General features: G+C 40.1%; 2 protein-coding genes and 2 long non-coding RNA genes across 4 annotated transcripts in view; all 4 read left to right on the forward strand.

Moving 5' to 3' along the window:
- The window catches only part of LOC136442062 (collagen alpha-1(XXVII) chain B-like), a 100,220-nt gene extending 98,859 nt beyond the window's left edge, over positions 1–1,361 (forward strand). Inside the window, exons 14-16 of the mRNA XM_066438664.1 lie at positions 163–207; positions 811–864; positions 1,341–1,361. Coding sequence (XP_066294761.1) covers positions 163–207; positions 811–864; positions 1,341–1,361 — 120 coding nt within the window. The remainder of the gene's footprint in view (positions 1–162; positions 208–810; positions 865–1,340) is intronic.
- A 1,057-nt stretch (positions 1,362–2,418) lies between these two features.
- LOC136442559 (uncharacterized) lies at positions 2,419–4,767 on the forward strand. Its single transcript, XR_010757026.1, has 5 exons — positions 2,419–2,464; positions 3,174–3,227; positions 3,791–3,835; positions 4,343–4,396; positions 4,713–4,767. It is a non-coding gene; the product is annotated as an uncharacterized lncRNA (long non-coding RNA).
- Positions 4,768–11,556: 6,789 nt separating this feature from the next.
- On the forward strand, positions 11,557–16,696 carry LOC136442063 (collagen alpha-2(IX) chain-like). The gene is made up of 13 exons (XM_066438665.1): positions 11,557–11,595; positions 12,130–12,183; positions 12,661–12,714; positions 13,315–13,368; positions 13,635–13,688; positions 13,815–13,871; positions 14,181–14,234; positions 14,577–14,630; positions 14,919–14,972; positions 15,201–15,308; positions 15,544–15,597; positions 16,197–16,250; positions 16,607–16,696. The coding sequence occupies exons 3-13, from the start codon at positions 12,685–12,687 to the stop codon at positions 16,694–16,696; spliced, it is 663 nt and encodes a 220-aa protein (XP_066294762.1). The 5' UTR covers positions 11,557–11,595; positions 12,130–12,183; positions 12,661–12,684.
- A 1,006-nt stretch (positions 16,697–17,702) lies between these two features.
- LOC136441826 (uncharacterized) lies at positions 17,703–18,786 on the forward strand. The gene is made up of 4 exons (XR_010756934.1): positions 17,703–17,756; positions 17,957–18,010; positions 18,374–18,427; positions 18,729–18,786. It is a non-coding gene; the product is annotated as an uncharacterized lncRNA (long non-coding RNA).
- The last annotated feature ends 316 nt before the right edge of the window (positions 18,787–19,102 follow it).

A 19,102-nucleotide genomic window follows, 5' to 3' on the forward strand; every position in this document is an offset into this window, starting at 1 on the left:
AGTTTTTGGAATAATATGAATCCTGGTCATCTTTACTGTTGATGATACAGTACTACAAGTTTGGTTTTGCTTTGTGAGTGATCATTCTATTGGATGACAATCATAATGATTTGTATGTTTTAGGATTTGTTTATTTTGGCAATGTTGTTTTCATTTTTCCAGGGAAAGCCTGGTCCCCCAGGTCCACCTGGTCCCAAGGGTGAAAGAGTAAGTACCAGATTTAATGATGAAAAAGGGATTTCAACTTCCTTCAAATGCTCAGTGTGGTTAACTTAGTACTTAACCTTAAGCACACTGTAGTGGCTATTTGGCACCCAAGTCCCTATTGGTTACACAGTTAGGCAGTGGGGAAAAGTTGCAGTTTGTATTTGACAATCTAAGGATACAGTATATGGGATCAACAGCATAAGATAATATCATGACGAAGGCTATCATAAAGATCATAAAGACCTACATTAAGCAAAACACATAGCTCCCGTTTGGAACTTTTATTCAGTCTAGTACCACGACCGGTTTCACCGTGACAGCTTTTTCAAATATACAGACTAAAATCCACTAAAATCACACTTAAAAAAGCTGTCACAGGGAAACCGTTTGTGGTACTAGACTGTATAAAATTTCCAAACGGGAACTATGTGGCTCCAGAATTCTTACTGAGGGACGACAGCGGTGTGAAAGATGTCGGTTAGGTTGAGGAATGAATCCACTCTACTTTATACATTGCCAAGTAAAAGCTTAAAACCTCACATACTAGTACCTTCTACATATTAACTGTTCGTTTGTTTGTTTGTATGTTTTTATTGCTCATAGGGTGACCCTGGACCACTTGGACCTCCAGGGTTAAGAGGCATAGATGGAGAAAAGGTAGGGTGTATCAAACACATCACTTCCTGTTGTTACATGGCAAAATGGCCCAAAAAAACGCAAAATACAATGTAAACCATTTGTTGTAATGCTTGAAAAGAAGTGTGAGTGAAATTATGTGAACATATATCATAAGCATCCCGATACTACTAGGGCTCAGGATCCCAAAATATGCCTGAAAATGGAAAAAAATCCCGTAAAAATTAATTCTGGGCGGAAATTGAGATGCCTTAATATCTATATTTGTTAAGAATACATTCAACTACATGTGTGCCAAATTTGGTGCTTTTAGACAAATTTGCACAATTTTTCAGCTATGCCGCTGGACTAATGTGATTATAGTTTATAGTAAGTTTATTGATTCGTACATTCATTTTCATCTCTAAAATACATGGCAGCGTCCTCAGCGCAATTGCTGTCTATCTACCAGATCAATTCACTGACATGCATTGCATTGCATTTTCTCCCTCCCACAGCTCACAAGGCATGATACTTGATGCACAATTGATGGTTTTGAACCCAAGATGTTTTTAATTTTTATGATTTATATAGGGGGAGAGGGGACCACTGGGGAAACATGGAAAAGTTGGAAGATCAGTAAGTTAGAAACTATTTAAAATGTTCTCAACTGTTACACAGAGTTGCAACTGAGTTGGTCAGCAGAATTGGAAAGGTCAGAAATGTAAAGCTCACTGACAGCCACACAAACTTCCATTTCATGGATGAGATGGTTTATGACATCCTGAATACATGGGAGTGATTTACCTAGTTTTACATAGATTTACCTACCAACTGTTACACTGACAGTTGTAACTGAGTTGCTCAGCAAAACTGGAAAGGTTAGAAATGTAAGGCACAGCCACACAACCTTCATTTCATGGATGAGATGGTTCATGACCTCCTGAATACGTGGGAATGATTTAACTAGTTTTGGACTGTAATATTTCAGTACATCTTATTTTTCAAACAGTTTTGAGTTTAGAACATATATTTTCTAAGTTATCGGAAATTTTGATTAGTAGCTCACAGTGAGTTTTTGATTTGTGCACTCATTTTCATGTATCAGTTGCTCTTCTTTTATTTAGTAAAACAGAGCTGCAGTGATTACCAAAGACAGCAGCTTTCATTTTCTACTACTGACTACATGTACATGTACAGCAAATCAGTGGTTATCTTATTGTATACCGACCTACACCATGTGTAGGATGGCATGCTTAGATAAAAATCTATTTCTATCTCATGCAAAAATGAAGCACATCTGGAGATGAGCCCCCAGATCTCAGATATAACAAATCATAAACAGAAAGTTGAACTAAATTTGGGGCTGCCTTTTTTTATTCCAGGGCTTTCCCGGAGACCCCGGTCCAAGAGGCCCACCTGGCTCCGATGGAGGGCCGGTAAGTGATACTTTAAAAGTCACCAAAAAATACATAATAAGCCTTAATGATGAACATTTCATCTATATCGTGGCCTTTTTCTACAATTTTTTAATTTCATTGAATGAAATCTTGATACAATTTTCATGTGCCTCTTTTTTTTCTTTCACGATTTTTAGGGAAGAGCCGGTCCATCTGGTCCCATCGGACTTCCTGGTTTACCTGTGAGTGTCACTGTCTTTTCTACTGTTTGATAAGATTCAGTCATAATTGTCCAAGAAGACCTCTGGTCTATGTGGACAGGTGATCATTAAAGTCAGGATTCAAAAAGTGGTCACATTGGCCAGGTGGTCCCTATGAAAGAGGTGGTCACCTGTACATGTATGTCAGACCCTGTACAATTGTATGTTCAAGGGAACAGTGTCTTAGTTCCATGTATATGTACATATAGTATCACCCGAGGTTCCAGCCCGACCGCGGGTTGGATCGCCTGACGGCCGTAAGCCGGAGGGCGATCTGACCCGCGGGAGGGCTGGGACTGAGGGTGATGCGGAATACAACATGTTGTATTTATTTATGTCATACCTTGGTCATACCCACCCGAGAAAACACACATTTCAATGCTGAATGCGCCAGAAGTTGAGGGAGTTTTGTGTCCTCGAACAAGAAACTGTAGCAACATTGATTCCAATCTCCGAATCCGGTATTCGAATTTCCGACGGCCGCGCAACCGGCGTGCTCGAAATGCGTTCAAAATATTCTATGGAAGCCTGTGTGATAACACTCCCGAACCCTATGTGATCCGGATAGTTATCACCCGGTCCGGAACACCCGTATCAGGCCCAGGCATGGCATAAAACCCTATATACACACTCTATGTACAACACTGTCTCAAAACAAGAATGAATCTAACCCCGACACCTGTGTTTCCAGGGCGACAAAGGCTTCCCAGGAGAGCGCGGGAAACCAGGACGGCAAGGCAGAGAGGTCAGGAAGTTACCTTTGTGGTGATATGAACTTCATGAAATGAATCATCATGTAGCAGCTTCTGAATATTTTAACCTTAATTCACATATTTCAGTCCATCTATCTTTTAACACTAAGCCCCTTGTCACAGAGCAGGAAATTGGATTGGTCAGCAAATTACATTTTCAGCATTAATACGCCTGGTGTTCTCTCGAACATCACATGATGTTAAGACATCGGTCAATGTTTGCAGGCCCTGGAGCCCTATCCAATGTGGTGGGATACATTCTTAGTGAAATTATGCTTGATTCTCTGACAATTTTGAAATTCGGCGACTTTCCGGCGATCAACAAATACGGCTGACAGTATCTTGTCTCACTGTGTGACAAGGGCTTAATTCAAAGCATTACTTTTGGTAATGTTCATTTGACTATATCTCTTAATCCCTCAAAGGTTAATGTAGGTTACTGCTCATTTCTGGTATAATTGGTAACTCCCACAAACTCTATTTCCCCGGCACAAACTGTTGATGTCCACCAGATGTAAATCATCTCCATGAAATGATGTCTGTCTTCTCCCCGCAGGGTGTTCAAGGAGATCCCGGACTTGTGGGACCCAAAGGTGAAAAGGTGAAAGGTTAATTCAACAGCTGATGTGCTCTCTATCTTCTCTTTCCCACACTTTGATTTAAGACAACAAAAAAATTGGTTAAGAAAGTTGTGGTTGTAGCCTTATGTATGTAGGTCATAATCCGAAAGAGATCTTCAATTCAACGTCACCCAGTATGCTGTGCATTCCTGCATATCCAAACTGCATACCTGAGGGTGCTGCACAAGAGATCTGTCAAACATACTGTTTTCCTTAGTAGTGGATGTATGTAACACAGTAGATAAATGTTAATAGAGGTTAATGTTTAAAGTCTTGGGCAATGGAAAAGTTTCAAAGTCACTCATTCTAATTTTGTGAAAATACAATTTGTCTTATCATTAAGGGACATGTTAGACATGGTTTCTATCCTAAGAATTAAAGTATTAGTTTACTGATCTATCTTTCAGAAAAATTGACCAGTTAAGCCCTGTGCGTCTTAATGTTTCTTTACTTGTGATAATGACTGTCTTTTGATCACAACAAACCAGGGTGAGATTGGTGAGTTTGGACCCCCAGGAGAGCGTGGCTTCAAAGGAGACCCTGTGAGTTTATCTTATACATTATCTTCTCTACAGCTAGAAGTCTTGTCCTTGTGAAAGTCAACTGACAGTATGACATACATGTATTTTGCTGTTTACAAAAAAACCTCATAGCCACAAAACAAATCTAAATTGTTTTCTCATCCTTTTCTGTATTCTTCTATGATGATTGACTGTAGTAGCATCTAGCTTATTATACACAAATTTGAATTAGAATAAACGAGCATAACTCTTACTTAAGAGGATAAGATTTGTATAAAGTATAAAATCCACATCTTCTTGTAAATCCTATTTGTGACAACACCGTTGTTTCCTGCAGGGTACCATAGGAGACATCGGTCCTCAAGGTCCACTGGGAAAACCTGGAGGAGTGGTACGTTGTGGACTTTCTATCTCGCAATATTTGTTGAAAACTGCACTGTTTGCTTATACAAGCGCCAAAAAAACATCTCGTAATTCTGAATTGTACATACGCATAATCAGGTATGGCAGTCTCTCACACTGGATTATTACCAGTCATGATTGTCTTTTTGTTTTGTATTTATCCTGCATTGTACATCTGTTGGATATGTGTTAATTGTGTCTTACATAATAAGATGTGTTGGTACCCAACAGGGTGTGGAGGGAAATAAGGGGGAGCCTGGTGATGCAGGACCTGGGGGACCCAAGGTAAGGAAAATGGCAGATTAGAACAAAAGACAAACCTTGGGCAAACACTGTGTTTCTTTTTTTCCCTCCTCTCTATATGCTGTTTGGACAAATTTCTCCCCATTCTCTCATGTAGCTATAGATGCAGATCAACTAAACTAGAATGGTTGATATATTGCTGAGTTCAAGTCATCTATAATTGTGTTTTTTTTCCCTTATTTTTGTACCTACAAAGTGCCAAATAGTGCCTGACTGGCATGTGTAGAATATGATACGTGTAGTTATTACTTGATGAGGAAAGTTATGAAAAGGTAAACTCAGTAGTTACTTCTTGGTCTGATTACCAAGTCTTGAGTACCGACTCTCAGTACTCACTCTGTACCATTGTCTATTTTGGTAATGTTAATAAAACATTTGATACCTTTGTTGCAGGGCTACCCTGGTGACATTGGTGTTCCCGGTAAAAACGGACCTGCTGGCACTAAGGTACTCATCATTGTCCTTACCATATCAAGTCAGCCAGTTACTGTAATTCTTGTTTCTTTCCCTGTAACTTAATGTTCACGGTTTTCACGGTCACCTCTGTACACATCCGTTCTGTAAATCACTTGCCGCCATCTTGAAGTTAAAGTTAAGTGAAAATGTCAATTTTCCACACACCGTGAAATTTTGCTACCGTGAAGATAAAGTGAATTACAGTACCTCATTCTAGCTGTCTTTCAAGATATTCAGTTACAGCGAATGTTGAGCTGAGATTTAGAGAATAATTTCTAACAATGAGAAATCTTTATTGTCACAACAAAAGTAAACTGCGACTTACGTAAGGTCTTCTATAACTATACATACACACAAAAAATAAACAAGTATAGATACAAATGAATTAAACAACGCACAAGTATATGTATATATATGAATAACTTTCGATTTACCTTTCAGGGAGAAAGTGGACCTACAGGACCTGAAGGTTTGCTAGGCCCACCTGGACCTGACGTGAGTATTTAAATCTGTCACCCATCTTATTCTTAAGATTTATTCTTTGTAACACTGCTTACTGAAAAGAAAAGACACGGAACAATGGTTTTTGACTACTATTGACATAGATAAAGTATAGAACTAAATTGATTTTGGTGAAAATCATAACATTATGTTCCATCATCTTGTTTGAATACTTGTAAGATGAAGTAGTACATTGTATGTATATGTACGGCAACATTTTGCTGACAACTGAATTATTGAATGTTCTGCTTTTTCCACAGGGACCAATTGGTTTTGATGGTTTGATTGGAACACCAGGACCAAAGGTAAATCCTGTAATTCTTGAAATGTTTGCAGTGGTTGACATATTTTTGTGAAGTTGTCTGTTACTTTGTAGTTACTGTTTCTCTTGGTACTACAAGTCTGCTAGAGGTTCATGGTGTTCTTAATCTAATTTACCTTTCCACTGTTGCAGGGCCACAAGGGAAGAACAGGATGGCCTGGAAGACTGGGGAAAATGGGCATCAAGGTGAGTAACCATGGCCCAATACTGTGAGCATTCTATAAAGACTGCTGACTCCCTCAAGGCCAAATGCACATTTTTTTCTATATTGTGTGATGGCCCTGAAATCAGTTATCACCAGACTGCTTGTAGAACTGGGAAAAAATTAGGAACATTCCACTCAAAGTAGAACTTGAGGATTGGAGACGTATGTTTTAGCTATCTCCTTAGTGCTGAAATGACATCCATTGATTTTCTCTTTTATGTCTTGTGTGTTTGTTCTGTAGGGCATCAAGGGGGACCATGGAGGACCAGGTGAACCCGGTGGCCCGGTAAGTCTACACCTTTTCTACATCTTCTGCCTGTATGTATGAAATATTCAGAATGGAATTTGAAGATATTTTTAGAGAATGCTGGTGTGAAATAACAATGTGATGTTTTTTTTATTCTGCAGGGAGAAATTGGTGCACCAGGTGATGCTGGTATTCCTGGGCCTGCTGGGGAGAAGGTAACAAAGACATTTATTTATCTTAACCTCAGATTTTCTAACCTCACACACATGTACATTTATAGTAAAGAAAAGTAAAGAAATTTGATGTTGACAAGATAAGAATGGTGTGCTACATTTCTAGCTATTACAAGACTCAATTTGCAGATGTTTTCATGCACTCTTGTACTAGTGATTTTCTAAGTGACACATCTCATGGTGATACCTGAACGATATTTTGTGACTAACATCTTAGATGTGCAGAAATCTTTAACAGTGTGGGAAATGATCTCATTATCAACATTGTTAGCTGTTAGTAACAGTTCTTCTGTGTTTATGCAATCAGGGAGACAGAGGTCAGGGTGGCAAGCCTGGTCCAGCAGGAGGCAAAGGGGATGAAGTAAGTTACACTTCTCTCCTTCCACTGTCCTTGCACAATGATTTAGGCTGCAGTATGATATCAACATGACTGGGAACCTTGAACCTTGGATGAGAACATCGGTGATGTCATCTCGGGAGACAATGGGTTCTTCTGCACCACTCACTGTTGTAGATATGTCACTGAGCCCAGCATCCCTTTTTAGATTGTCAATGAGGGTTGTGCATCTCCTGCCCCTTTTCCTCCTTCCCTCTGTTGGCTCCCAGAGGATAAGCTGGCTGGCTGTCAGTTCGGTATGCCGGACACAGTGTCCAGCAAGTGCCATCCTTCGTTGCCTGATCTTCTGGGAGAGTCTGGGAAGCCCCTGGCAATAAGTCGGTTCACGGTTTAAACTGCGCATGAGCAGCAAAGTGCATTGTGGGTGATATGTCAAAGTTGAAGGCCCCTGAGACATAAACAAAACACGCCTGGATATTTGACATACTACCCACAATACATTTTGCTGCGCAATTGTGTAAACTGGCTCATTCACATGTATTCTAGGACTTACAGCAGTGAAACAATTATTTTCCTTAAGTTTGATCTATGTTCTGGATAGATTTCTCCATACTTCAACAGTAATAATGCAGTTATTGCTGGGCATTTCATCTACAATATAGTGCTAACATTTAATTTGGTTTGTTCATTACTCTATCTGTATACATTTGTATCTCATTTGATGCACAAATGGCTTCTAACATCCATTTGCAGTCACCCAGTATCGAATAAGTTATACTTTGTATGTTAAACATTGATAACTGTTGTTTCAGGGTCATGAAGGTCCCCCTGGCCTGCCTGGTCTACCCGGTCCACCTGGCCCATCGGTAAGATCTTTTTATACTTTATGTGATGCACAATAGAAAACCTAATGTCTGAAAGCAATTTCAGGTTTCTGTGTAGTGTAGGTATTCCTATTGTGTTCCTTAAAGTTGGTACTACCGGGTATCTTTGATTGTAAAGTATTGAGGAATTTGTCAGACGAGCTGTTATTTTGTCTCAGAAAGCCCAAAATCTAAAACATGGTGCTCTCTCTTTCCTTCAGGGTCCCAAAGGCCTCCCAGGTATACCCGGCAGAAGAGGAAAGATCGGATTTGCGGTGAGACACAATACTTATAATTGTCCGTCTACCTCTGTAATATTTGACCGTAACTATTGCAAAATTGACATCTAATATGTGAATTGGTTATATGATATGGTTATTGACTTTTTTTTGACAACAGAGTTTTATTTGATTAAATTCAAACAAGGAGGTTGATTCAAATTACTGGAATACACATTGACATGTGATGTATTTTCATTTCAGGGTCCTCAAGGAGAGGAAGGTATTCCAGGAGCCGAGGGTAAACCTGGCAAAGAAGTAAGCTCAAATTTCACGTAATGTTAGTGTGGTGCCAAAACTGTTGGGTGTTAGAAAGCAAGGAGGTTATATGTCTATATAACCTCCTTGTAGAAAGCAAGCAGTATTCATGGTCAGCCCTACATCTGCCCCCTTTCTTTGTCATGTGACTCTAAGGTAAGGCTTGTTGTGAAAGTGGAAGTGATCTCGGAACAGTTTAGTGCACTGAAAAGCTAGTCTTTTATAGGCTGGTATCTATAATCTTCAAGCAGATCTACACTTGTGCCTGACTGGACCTTCTCTGGCTGACTGGAGCTTCTTTGGCTAGCTTATACAATTTTAGCACCGGTGTAGATCTGCTTGGAGATTAGGTATCTAAACCTATTGTAGCTCCCAAGTCTCCGCTCCTATTTGCGGAGAGGAGACTTGCGGAAAGGAGACTTGCGAGCTATAATAGGTTTTGATACCAGGCTTAGTCTTTCACTGGTCATGACAAAGAAGACATTGTACAGATGGTATGTACAGTATTTACAGGTTCATATAGTTGATGGAAATTCCCCTAGCTCTTTTTGATAACCACAATGAACAGACTATGGCTTAACAACCCTTTCCAGTAACATGCATGTCAGGTTAAAGTGACAACGACCGGGATTCAAACTCCTGAAGTGTAGATCCAGAGGCAGGGTCCCTGACCACAGGACTACGCTATTCACTGACATGGCATGAGTGGGCAACATCACAATTTGTCTTAGTCTAACGACATGGCAGGAAAACATCAGCCCACATTTACGTTCACAGCAGGGGAGTGATATGTGGGTCCAGGTCTTCAGTCCAACGATTTAGGGGCAGTGAAGGCCAAAGGTTCCAACTGCCTGAAGGTGCAAGTGACATGAACCAGACCCTATAGCTTAAAGGCCTTGTCTTTGTCCACTAAAAGTTCAGGATTTATGTTTGACTGTAAATAAAACACAGATGAGAATGCCTTTCATGGCTAACAGCATTGAACTTAAGAGGCTCTGATCCTTAACCAGAGAAATACCAGATGCCAAAGGTAAAGAGCAATAGATTTTTGTATAGTGTTTAGGGGGACTAACAATGGATTGAGAAGTAGTGACAACCCTTGCCTTTAGACTCATTCTCAGTACACTGATGAAAGATAGCGGATGCTGTCTGAAATGTCTGACTCTGTTAGAAACCCTGTACAGTTGTTACTTTCATATTGTATGGACCTGGATGTCTATTCTTCATCAATGTAGTGGCTCCCCATGTTTGACTTCATTTGTAACAGCCACCCCTGCTATAGCTTGTGTTCAAGCAGAAGTGACCAATGCCACAAATTCATTGCACCTGCATCTTTACCACTTGTTTTTGTTTTTGTTTCCTATTGGACTAAAATAGATGTAAAAGCTGTCTTCTCTTTATATGCATATCAATTCGTAGTTTTCGCTTAAAACCAGGTAAACCAGAAATCTCGCCCAGTCACTTATGAAAGGTCAAGGTACAATGGGTGCTACCTGAAATGTCTGACCGTTTCCAAAATCTATCCAGTTGCTTGAGTAACTGTTACTGTAAATGCATTTAAGTTTGCGTGGTTTTAATTTCACGGTTGGGAAAAAATGGTGTGTTAGCCGTGGTTTTAAGTTCCTGTTTGAAACATTAGTTTGTTTCGTTTCAAGGCATCCTCATTTGAGGTGAAGCTTGATGCTTTTTCAAGTATATAGCTAGTGGTAGTGCAATGCGGCTTCGCTACGGCTCGCGTTTTTGTCCAAGCACACAAGGTCACCCCTACTCTTCTCGATAAGTGTGTTGGGTTCTTTTATGTGCAGAGGTTTGATGCTTGAGACTAATTATAAAGCCTGAAGCTCCCTCATACACGGGGCCGCCGGCTTTACGTCACAATAGTAGCGCTACAGAAACATTGGCAAAAATTGTTCGCGGTGGTTTTAAGTTCACAACGAAGAGCTTTCCGCGAGCACCGCGAACATAAAACCACCACGATCATTTCTGCATTAACAGTATGTTGTGTGTCCACATCTCTAACTGACGTGTCTTACTCCTAGGGTCCTCCAGGTATCCAGGGGCCCCCGGGACCAGATGGTGAGAAAGTAAGCTGTTACCTCCCATTCGCATCTCATACCCTCATAGAACATAGCTCTGCACCAAATAGTTCAGGGCATTAGGAAGATTAGAGAGCACTATGCAAGCCATCCTAACAGTGTTCTGTGCAGGATATTGGAGATTCTTTTTACACAACCAGTAAATCTCACCTGCTGACATTTTGGTGTCTGTGAGAAACGGGACGAGGGGGGATACAATCTAGCCACGTTTGGGATGGTGTTCTCACTGCAAAAGCACCACCTACTTCGGCTACTTATAGCGATGAGAAGCAGTACTCTAGTCAGAAGCTCTGAGGAAGGTGTCTGACAGACACCGAAACTTCAGCAGGTGAGATTTACTGGTTGTGTAAAAAGACTCTCCTATATCCTATGTTCTACCAACCTGATGAAATTATTTTCGGAAGTGTTTTGTGCAGTTTATTGTTGTGATATGATTGCATGTGGTTGATACAAAATGTATGTTCTGTGTGTTGTATTTACAGATTATAACTTAAGGGATTCAGTTGTAACACTTTGGGTAAAAAAAGAAAAGATTATTGAAATCTTTAGAAAAGAGACAATGGATGTACCAGGATGATTTAGAACTTTAAGCTACATAGTAGCTAGCATAGAGTTCTATTTGTAATGTTACAGCGTTGAAGTACACACACAAACCAATGTCTGTATGATTTCAGGGTGGACTTGGTCCACGTGGCCCACAGGGTGAACCAGGACTTAAGGTAACATGCACCCCCCCCCCACACACACACACACAATTCCATGAAGCAGTCTGTAATAAAGTACAAGAAAAATAAAGGTTCAAGCAAAACTGAAGACTTCTAACGCATATAGCGCATATAGTGTATATTCATAGCGTATGTATTTAATCCAAGTGACATACAAAAGTGCTCCCATGTTATTGTGTATGTAGCCTGGGTACCATCCTCCGAAGTAACCGCTGCCTCAATCTTTTCACTTGCTAACCGAGAAGATTGCGCCAGCCGTTACTGTGGAGGATGGTACCCAGGCTATGTTATACGGACAGGCCTACATTTTCCCCACTGACACTACTCCCTTTTTCTATTAAACCTTTTCTTTTGATTCTTCAAATGCTGAAAGGGAAGCATTGGCTTTGTGCTAATGTTAACTGTGTTAGGTGTTAAGTATTCAACTAAATTGCAGGTGTTCTTAATTAGTCATATGCTGTGTATCGAGCAAGCCGGAACTTTTTTCAAACTTGCAAATAGAACGTCAACATGCATCAACTTTTACAGGGCCTACCTGGTGCCAAAGGTGCTATTGGTGAAATCGGTGAGGATGGTGATCTGGTATGTACCTTCGATTTTACCTTCATCTTATTATCTATCTGGAACGACAATTATTCCAATTATAGAGCACTGTACATGTCTGGTAAAGTCAGTTTTAGGTTAGTGTGGCCGATATTTCATGTACATTATTGAATGGAAGCTGACAGTCCAAGGTGTCTTAAGACAAGAGCCAGAGACAGGTCCGCCGTCCTTGTTTACAACGTTGTGGGAAAACGTCCTCTTAAGGCTATCTTTATGCTTATCTTACATAGCGATGTTGCCGATAGCATGTCCAGTTTTAATGAAAGCCCTCTACTTGTGTTTTAGATTTCACCCCATTAAACCCTACCCTTGAAAATCAAAGGGTTGATGGATGTTTTGATAGGCGTAATGGGAAGCCCAGTGGCCATGTGCTTGTTGTTTAGTAAGTCCAGATGGACTGAGTCTCTTCTTTGTACATAAATCTTGGGTTAATCACCTCACACCTCGCACCTGCAGGGAGAACCTGGAGCCCGGGGCGTCATGGGAACAGTCGGGGACCAAGGACTGCAGGTACGTCCACAGGACACTTGTTTGAAGTACAAGTTTTGTTATAACAACAATCAGATGTTTGTATCAGTTCAAATGCATAACTTTCATAGTACCAAGGACGAGCTTAATGGAGAGTGGAAAAAATCTGCACATACACACACTAAAATACAGGAGGTCAAAGTTCTAAATGCTGCAATTATGCAGCCAAAATGGACCCATTACTTCTACAGAACTGCTTTAAATTTACACAAGTCTCCGTTTGATTGGACGCTTATAGTTATAAGGTATACTTGCCTAGTTATCTATCTATACTACTGTACTATAAATGCATCTAAGTTCGCATGGTTTTTATTTCTCGCTAAGGCGAAAATGGAGTGTTCGCGGTGGTTTTAAGTTCGCGACAGCGCTATAGTCACATTCAGCTACAGTATCAGATAAAAATTTTAGCAGTGGCTTTAAGTTTGCGGTGAAACGGTCGCCATGAAAACCGCGAACATAAAACCACCGTGAACATTTCTGCATGAATACAGTATCTAGCTATATACCTATTTACCAGGTACCTCCTTGTATGTTGTCTGCAGCAAATGATAGACATGTGTGGTCTGTTCTTTTCATCTTAAGGGCAGAGATGGAGAGCCAGGACCAGCAGGCTTTGAAGGCTTAAGGGGACCTCGGGTGAGTGATCCTTTGTAGCTACACAAACATGTACATACAGGGTACTGCTTTGTACACTGTGGAATCTACACTGTGTGTGTGTTTTGACTGAGCTTCAAACTAACAGCTGTACATGTATAACAAGCGTTAAGATAGCACAGGATAAACTTGGACACTGCATGAAACAAATCTTGTGTTGACATGGTCACTTTCTTGTTTGTGTGAACAGTTAGTGGTGTACAGTACTAGTTGTATCCTTTATTTCATGCATTTTCTTTCATCTTCAGGGCAGCAAAGGTGCTATGGGAAATCTTGGACCTCCTGGAAAGGATGGCCCACCTGTAAGTTATTGTTACAAATCCAAATTTAGTCTTAAACAATACTTACATTTTATCAGGATGTTTAAGTGTTGCCATTAGCCGTTAGTCAAGTAAATTCACTGGAATATCTTTCTTTTTCATATCCAGGGTGCCCCTGGTCTTGTATCTGATGAACCAGGCGAGAAAGGAGAGAAGGGGCAAGAGGTAAGTCTTAAAAAAGATCTTAAAATAAAATGCAGTGAAAAGAAATCACAGACTTTAAATTGCAACTTACAGTGTATCATATATCGGCAAATGTCATATTCTTTTAATGCTATCCAGTTCTTGTAAGTAAGGTATGATGAGTACATGTACTTGTGGAAACTTTTTAGATTTCATAATGATCCATTGGACATCTACTATACTATATCAGCTTATAGTTGGTATGATGAGCTGTTTGGGCAAAGTGAGATGATCCTGGTTTGTTTGTCTTTGTGAGTTTGACAATGGATTGTCTTTACTCCTCTATTACAGGGCTACCCAGGTGATCCAGGGCCTGATGGTCAACAGGGTCAAAGAGGAGATCCGGTAAGAGACTGTCTGATCATGACCACTTAGTTGTGATAACTGATAAAACCTTAGGTGTCGCTTGGAGATGCATATAAAACTGACTGTTTCCTTCTTGTCACATAGAACATTTAATTACAGCAATATACATAAAACAATGCACTTGAGCTTTTACAGTGTATGTTACTTACACAATAGCATGTTTGGGTATGCTGATGCACTGGTCAACTTGCAACAATTGCAGTGCGGGGGGGGGCATTTTTTATAAAAGTCATCGAGCAGTTATATTTAGAAAATGTATAGGTTTCATTTATGTACTAGATGATTACATCACTATTTTGTGTTTCCTTTTTTCATTTTTAGGGGCTGAAGGGACCATCAGGACCGGTGGGCATACCTGGCCCTGTTGGATTACCTGTGAGCATGCCTTCCTTCTCTTCAGTATCATACACAGCCACACAAAACCTGTGTGTCAATATCTTGCAGGGCTCTCCCCAGAAATTTTTTGGGGGGGAGTGGTGCTATCATTTCAAGGAAGGCACGCTGGCGCAGTGCGGCAATGAGGGGGGGGGGGTGGTCAGACTTGTCATGACTTGATGTCTTAAGAATAAGTCTTTGCACATTATTTTTAGATATTAGATTTGCTTTATTTCCTTCCCTGTTTGGTCCTTTAACTGAACTTTATTTCTTGCGAATGATTGGTAGGGTGCTGATGGCAAAACCAGTGAAAGAGGTCGCCCAGGCAGAGAGGGCCCTAAGGTATGTCAAAAATTAAATACTTACAATTACATGTATATATAATACTAAGTTACCTTTTGCTGACAGCACAATGCAGAAGGGATGTAAATGTAATCTTACATCAGGATCACGTGGTATAGCAATGCTAAGATATGCCATACAAGGAAACAACTTCAACAATGACAATTTAAAAAAAAGTTGATCCATCCTGACAAAAGTTGATGTATCCTTTGCTGTTAAATTCCACAGGGTCTGCGTGGTGACCGCGGTGCCCGAGGCTTCCCTGGGTTCCAGGGGGACCCAGGTCCAGTTGGCCCCGAAGGACCGGAGGGTGGCAGAGGGGGTGTGGGAGACGGGGTAGGAACATCATGATATGTTTCTTAAACAATGTTTGCCTATCAATATTTGCCTGCACATGTATTTCTTGATCTGTGCTGTTAAAATGCATAAGATAGAACCCATATGCTATGTGCTATCAACACAAATGGTGCTGCAAGTAGTAATTTTCATAATCAATGAGATATCTTCATAAACATGACGTACTATATTTGTACATGAATATGTTGGTGACAGAAATATTTGTTCTTTAAAGGGAAACCCTGGAGATCCTGGTCCTCAAGGAGAATTGGGATTACTTGGACATACTGTAAGTATATAGTACACTACAGTTGTATCTATTTTCATTTTATCATCTAGTGTGTATGTAGTGGTTTCGAATGGTGGAGCAGCTAGGCTAGGGGACACGAGATCGAAAGGTCATAGGTTTGATTCTTGACATTCCTTGTGTCCTTGGAAAAGGCACTTCACACAGCTTTTCTCTCTCCCAAGGTGTAAAATGGGTACTTGACTTTGGTTGGTAAAAAAGCGGGCAGAAAGAGAGGGATGGCCTCCAGCTGCCAATACAGTGCTGTTTCCACTGCCCCTATGGCCTAAAAGGCTGCGGGACTTATATCTTTTTATCTCCATAAAAAATGGAGATATAGTTTTGTGTCTGTCTGTGTGTCTTTGTTTCCAGATTTTTGTAGTCAGCATAACTCAAGAACTTCTGGATGGATTATGATAATATTTGGTATGTGGGTAGGTGTTGGTGAGACGAAGGTCAAGGTCGATTTTGGGCCCCCTGGCATGTGACCTTGATACTGCAGCAGAACTTCCATTTTTTTTGTATCTTTAGACCTGGACGTGCTTGTTTTATGTACATGAAAACTGTGAAAAATCACCCTGACTGTGTCATTGTCCTTACAGGGGAAAGAAGGGAACGAGGGTGTCAAGGGAGGCAGAGGCAACCCTGGTGAGCCGGTATGGAACATTTTCATAGTACCCCCTTCTGAAAGTGCTTTTACATGATACATTATCAATAAATTGTCTTTCGTGAACCTTTAGTGCTTTCACATGGTGACAGCAATAGGGATAATAATTTTTCTACTTGACAGGTTGTACTTGCCTATCAACACAAATACTGAACAGGAGATTTTTTTTGTCATCTCAATGTAGCTGTTGTCTTTGTGTAATAACAAAATACTAATGTAGCTGTTGTATTCATGTAATAACAAGATATTAGTGTGAATACCAACTTCCGTTAACTTTAAGGACAACCCTTTGATCTCTAGGGTTCTATAAGCTGATTTGATAGTTTATTGTTTATGTCCATCCAGGGCCAGCGAGGTGATGAGGGAAAAAGAGGGAAACAAGGAGAGCCTGGCCTAGCTGTAAGTGTAACTGGTCGTAAAGATGCACTGTCATAGTTTTAATGCATTATATTTCATACAAATGGATATCATTGTATACTATGATAAATGCGGCTTTTTACAAATTTTGCATATGATGATCGTTGCTCTGAATAAGTTGTTGCTATATACTGTAAATGCATGTAAGTTTGCATGGTTTTTATTTCGCGCTTAGGCGAAAATGCAGTGTTTGCGGTGGTTTTAAGTTTGCGGCAGCGCCATAGTCACATACTGCTACAGTATTGTACAAAAATGTTTGCGGTGGTTTTAAGTTTGCGGTAAAACAGTCACCGCAAAAACCGCGAACATAAAACCACCGCGAACACTTCTGCATTTACAGTGCTTGACATCTTATTTTTTAGGCTTTGATTATTTTGATATTCGACACATGATAGAGTAACAAAGCTTGCATTAAATGCTTAAGTTCATGCCTTAATTTGAGCATGTTAAACCTGTAGCACTCTACCAGAGGAAAACAATTCATATTGAGTGATTTTGCCTTGACAGGGCGACGTTATCATCAGAGGCCCGAGAGGAGCTCCTGGGGATCCTGGCTCTCCAGGGCCTGCAGTAAGTTATTCAATTTGGTGTTTCTTTAATCTAAGAAATTAAATATTACATTTAGTTTCATTCAGCTGTACAAATACTGTACAACTTTTAGTGTCTTTATAGAAATTGCAATAACACAATACTTTTTAGCCACACAGCAGTAAAGGAGACCAATTCAGTTGCACCAAAAGCTCATTACGTTGCACAAATGGCTTCATAGCTTTATACGTTACAATTGTTCCGAACTCAAATTCTACTGTCCTTGGGACATTGGGACAATGTTGATTTTTAGGACTGGTCGTATTACAATGCAATCATGACATTGGCTGTGTGTGTCAGGACCTAATAGAACAGTGACATGGTATTTCTGTTTATTGGCAGTGCTTCAGGGGCAAAGGCATTTTTTGTTTCCTTTATCTGGTCATTTTAGGCATTTTATATTGTTACAATTATACATTTTTCTTATTCTTGATAGGGTCCACCCGGCGTGGATGGGCCAAAAGGCAAGGCAGGTGACAGAGGCTTTCCTGTAAGTAGAATAATTATGTTATACTACGACATACTGATTCTTACAGATGTATCTTTGCTCTTACAATCTGGCAGCATTATATGTTTGTTTGTTTTCCAGTTTTTTTTTTCATATCTTAAACCCATACATTGAATGCAAACTTTGTTTTCATTGCAAGTATGTGTGTTTTATGACATGTTTTTGTATTTTGTCAATTCCAGGGACCAGTTGGATTCATAGGTGACACAGGACCTATCGGTAGCCCTGGAGCCCCTGTAAGTATAGATAAAGAAAAGAAGTGGTGTGCATGAATGAAGCAAACAATTATTCTTATTCATAGTAACCGCTTGGTCTAATATTAGACTATAGTTGTGGATTGGTATTTAATAGGAAATGACCTAGATGACCTAAGCATGCATTTTCCACCATTGTTTAAAGGAACAGTTGTGTAAACAATTGTATGTCATTAAGTGAGGCAGGTACATGTACATGTATACTCTATTAGGAACGGATCAATTATAATTTATATATTAAGGCAAACTGAAGACAAACTGTTTTATATGTGTTACCTTAACTTTCTTGTAAGATGTACAGTATTACGGCACAGATGCAAACAATATGGTATTATCTGCCTATAGGGTATGCCAGGCCTCGATGGAATACCTGGTGAAGAAGGAGATCAAGGAGAACAGGTAAAATTGCCATTATAAAGCTGTGGAGGGGGGATCAAATGAAAGAAAGTTATGTTTAGCCCTATATACTGACTAAATTTTGTTGTCTTATCTCGGTTAACATGCCATCAAAATGCTGATTACATCTAATTTAACATGTACATGTATGTGGAAACAACTGCTCAGATTTTAATCCAAACTCAACGAATCATTCCATGTCTTTGACATTCTGGTTCTAAAGCTGAATAGAGCACAAGCATTTGCTCTGAATTAAGGCCATGTCTTGATCAGTGATGATAACGTGAAGACTTTTCTACCCCAGGGCCTTGTGGGTGCACCAGGAGTCAGAGGCATCAGAGGGAGTACAGGCAATGTCGTAAGTACATGACTCTGTCTTTGAACACTTCTGGATGTACAGTTCATGCTGTCAGGAAGGCAACTTTCTTGTGTTTCGAATTGAAGTCAAATATGAAATGCTCTGTACAGGTGCAAGACGTTTGTCACATTGAGGATAGAGGTATTTACATGCAGGGCTGACCCCAATGTTATGGCTAGGAAATCATGTTGAGATACACTGAAACAAGGCTTCATAAAAGTATCAACCCAAACTTCAATCTTAAAAGTTCTTCTCCACTGGAAAGTCACAAGGGTCTAGTTGATAACCATGCAAAGAAAACAGAGGGTTGTACAGCTCAA

This window comes from Branchiostoma lanceolatum, chromosome 9 (assembly GCF_035083965.1).
Source record: "Branchiostoma lanceolatum isolate klBraLanc5 chromosome 9, klBraLanc5.hap2, whole genome shotgun sequence".
NCBI lineage: Eukaryota > Metazoa > Chordata > Leptocardii > Amphioxiformes > Branchiostomatidae > Branchiostoma > Branchiostoma lanceolatum.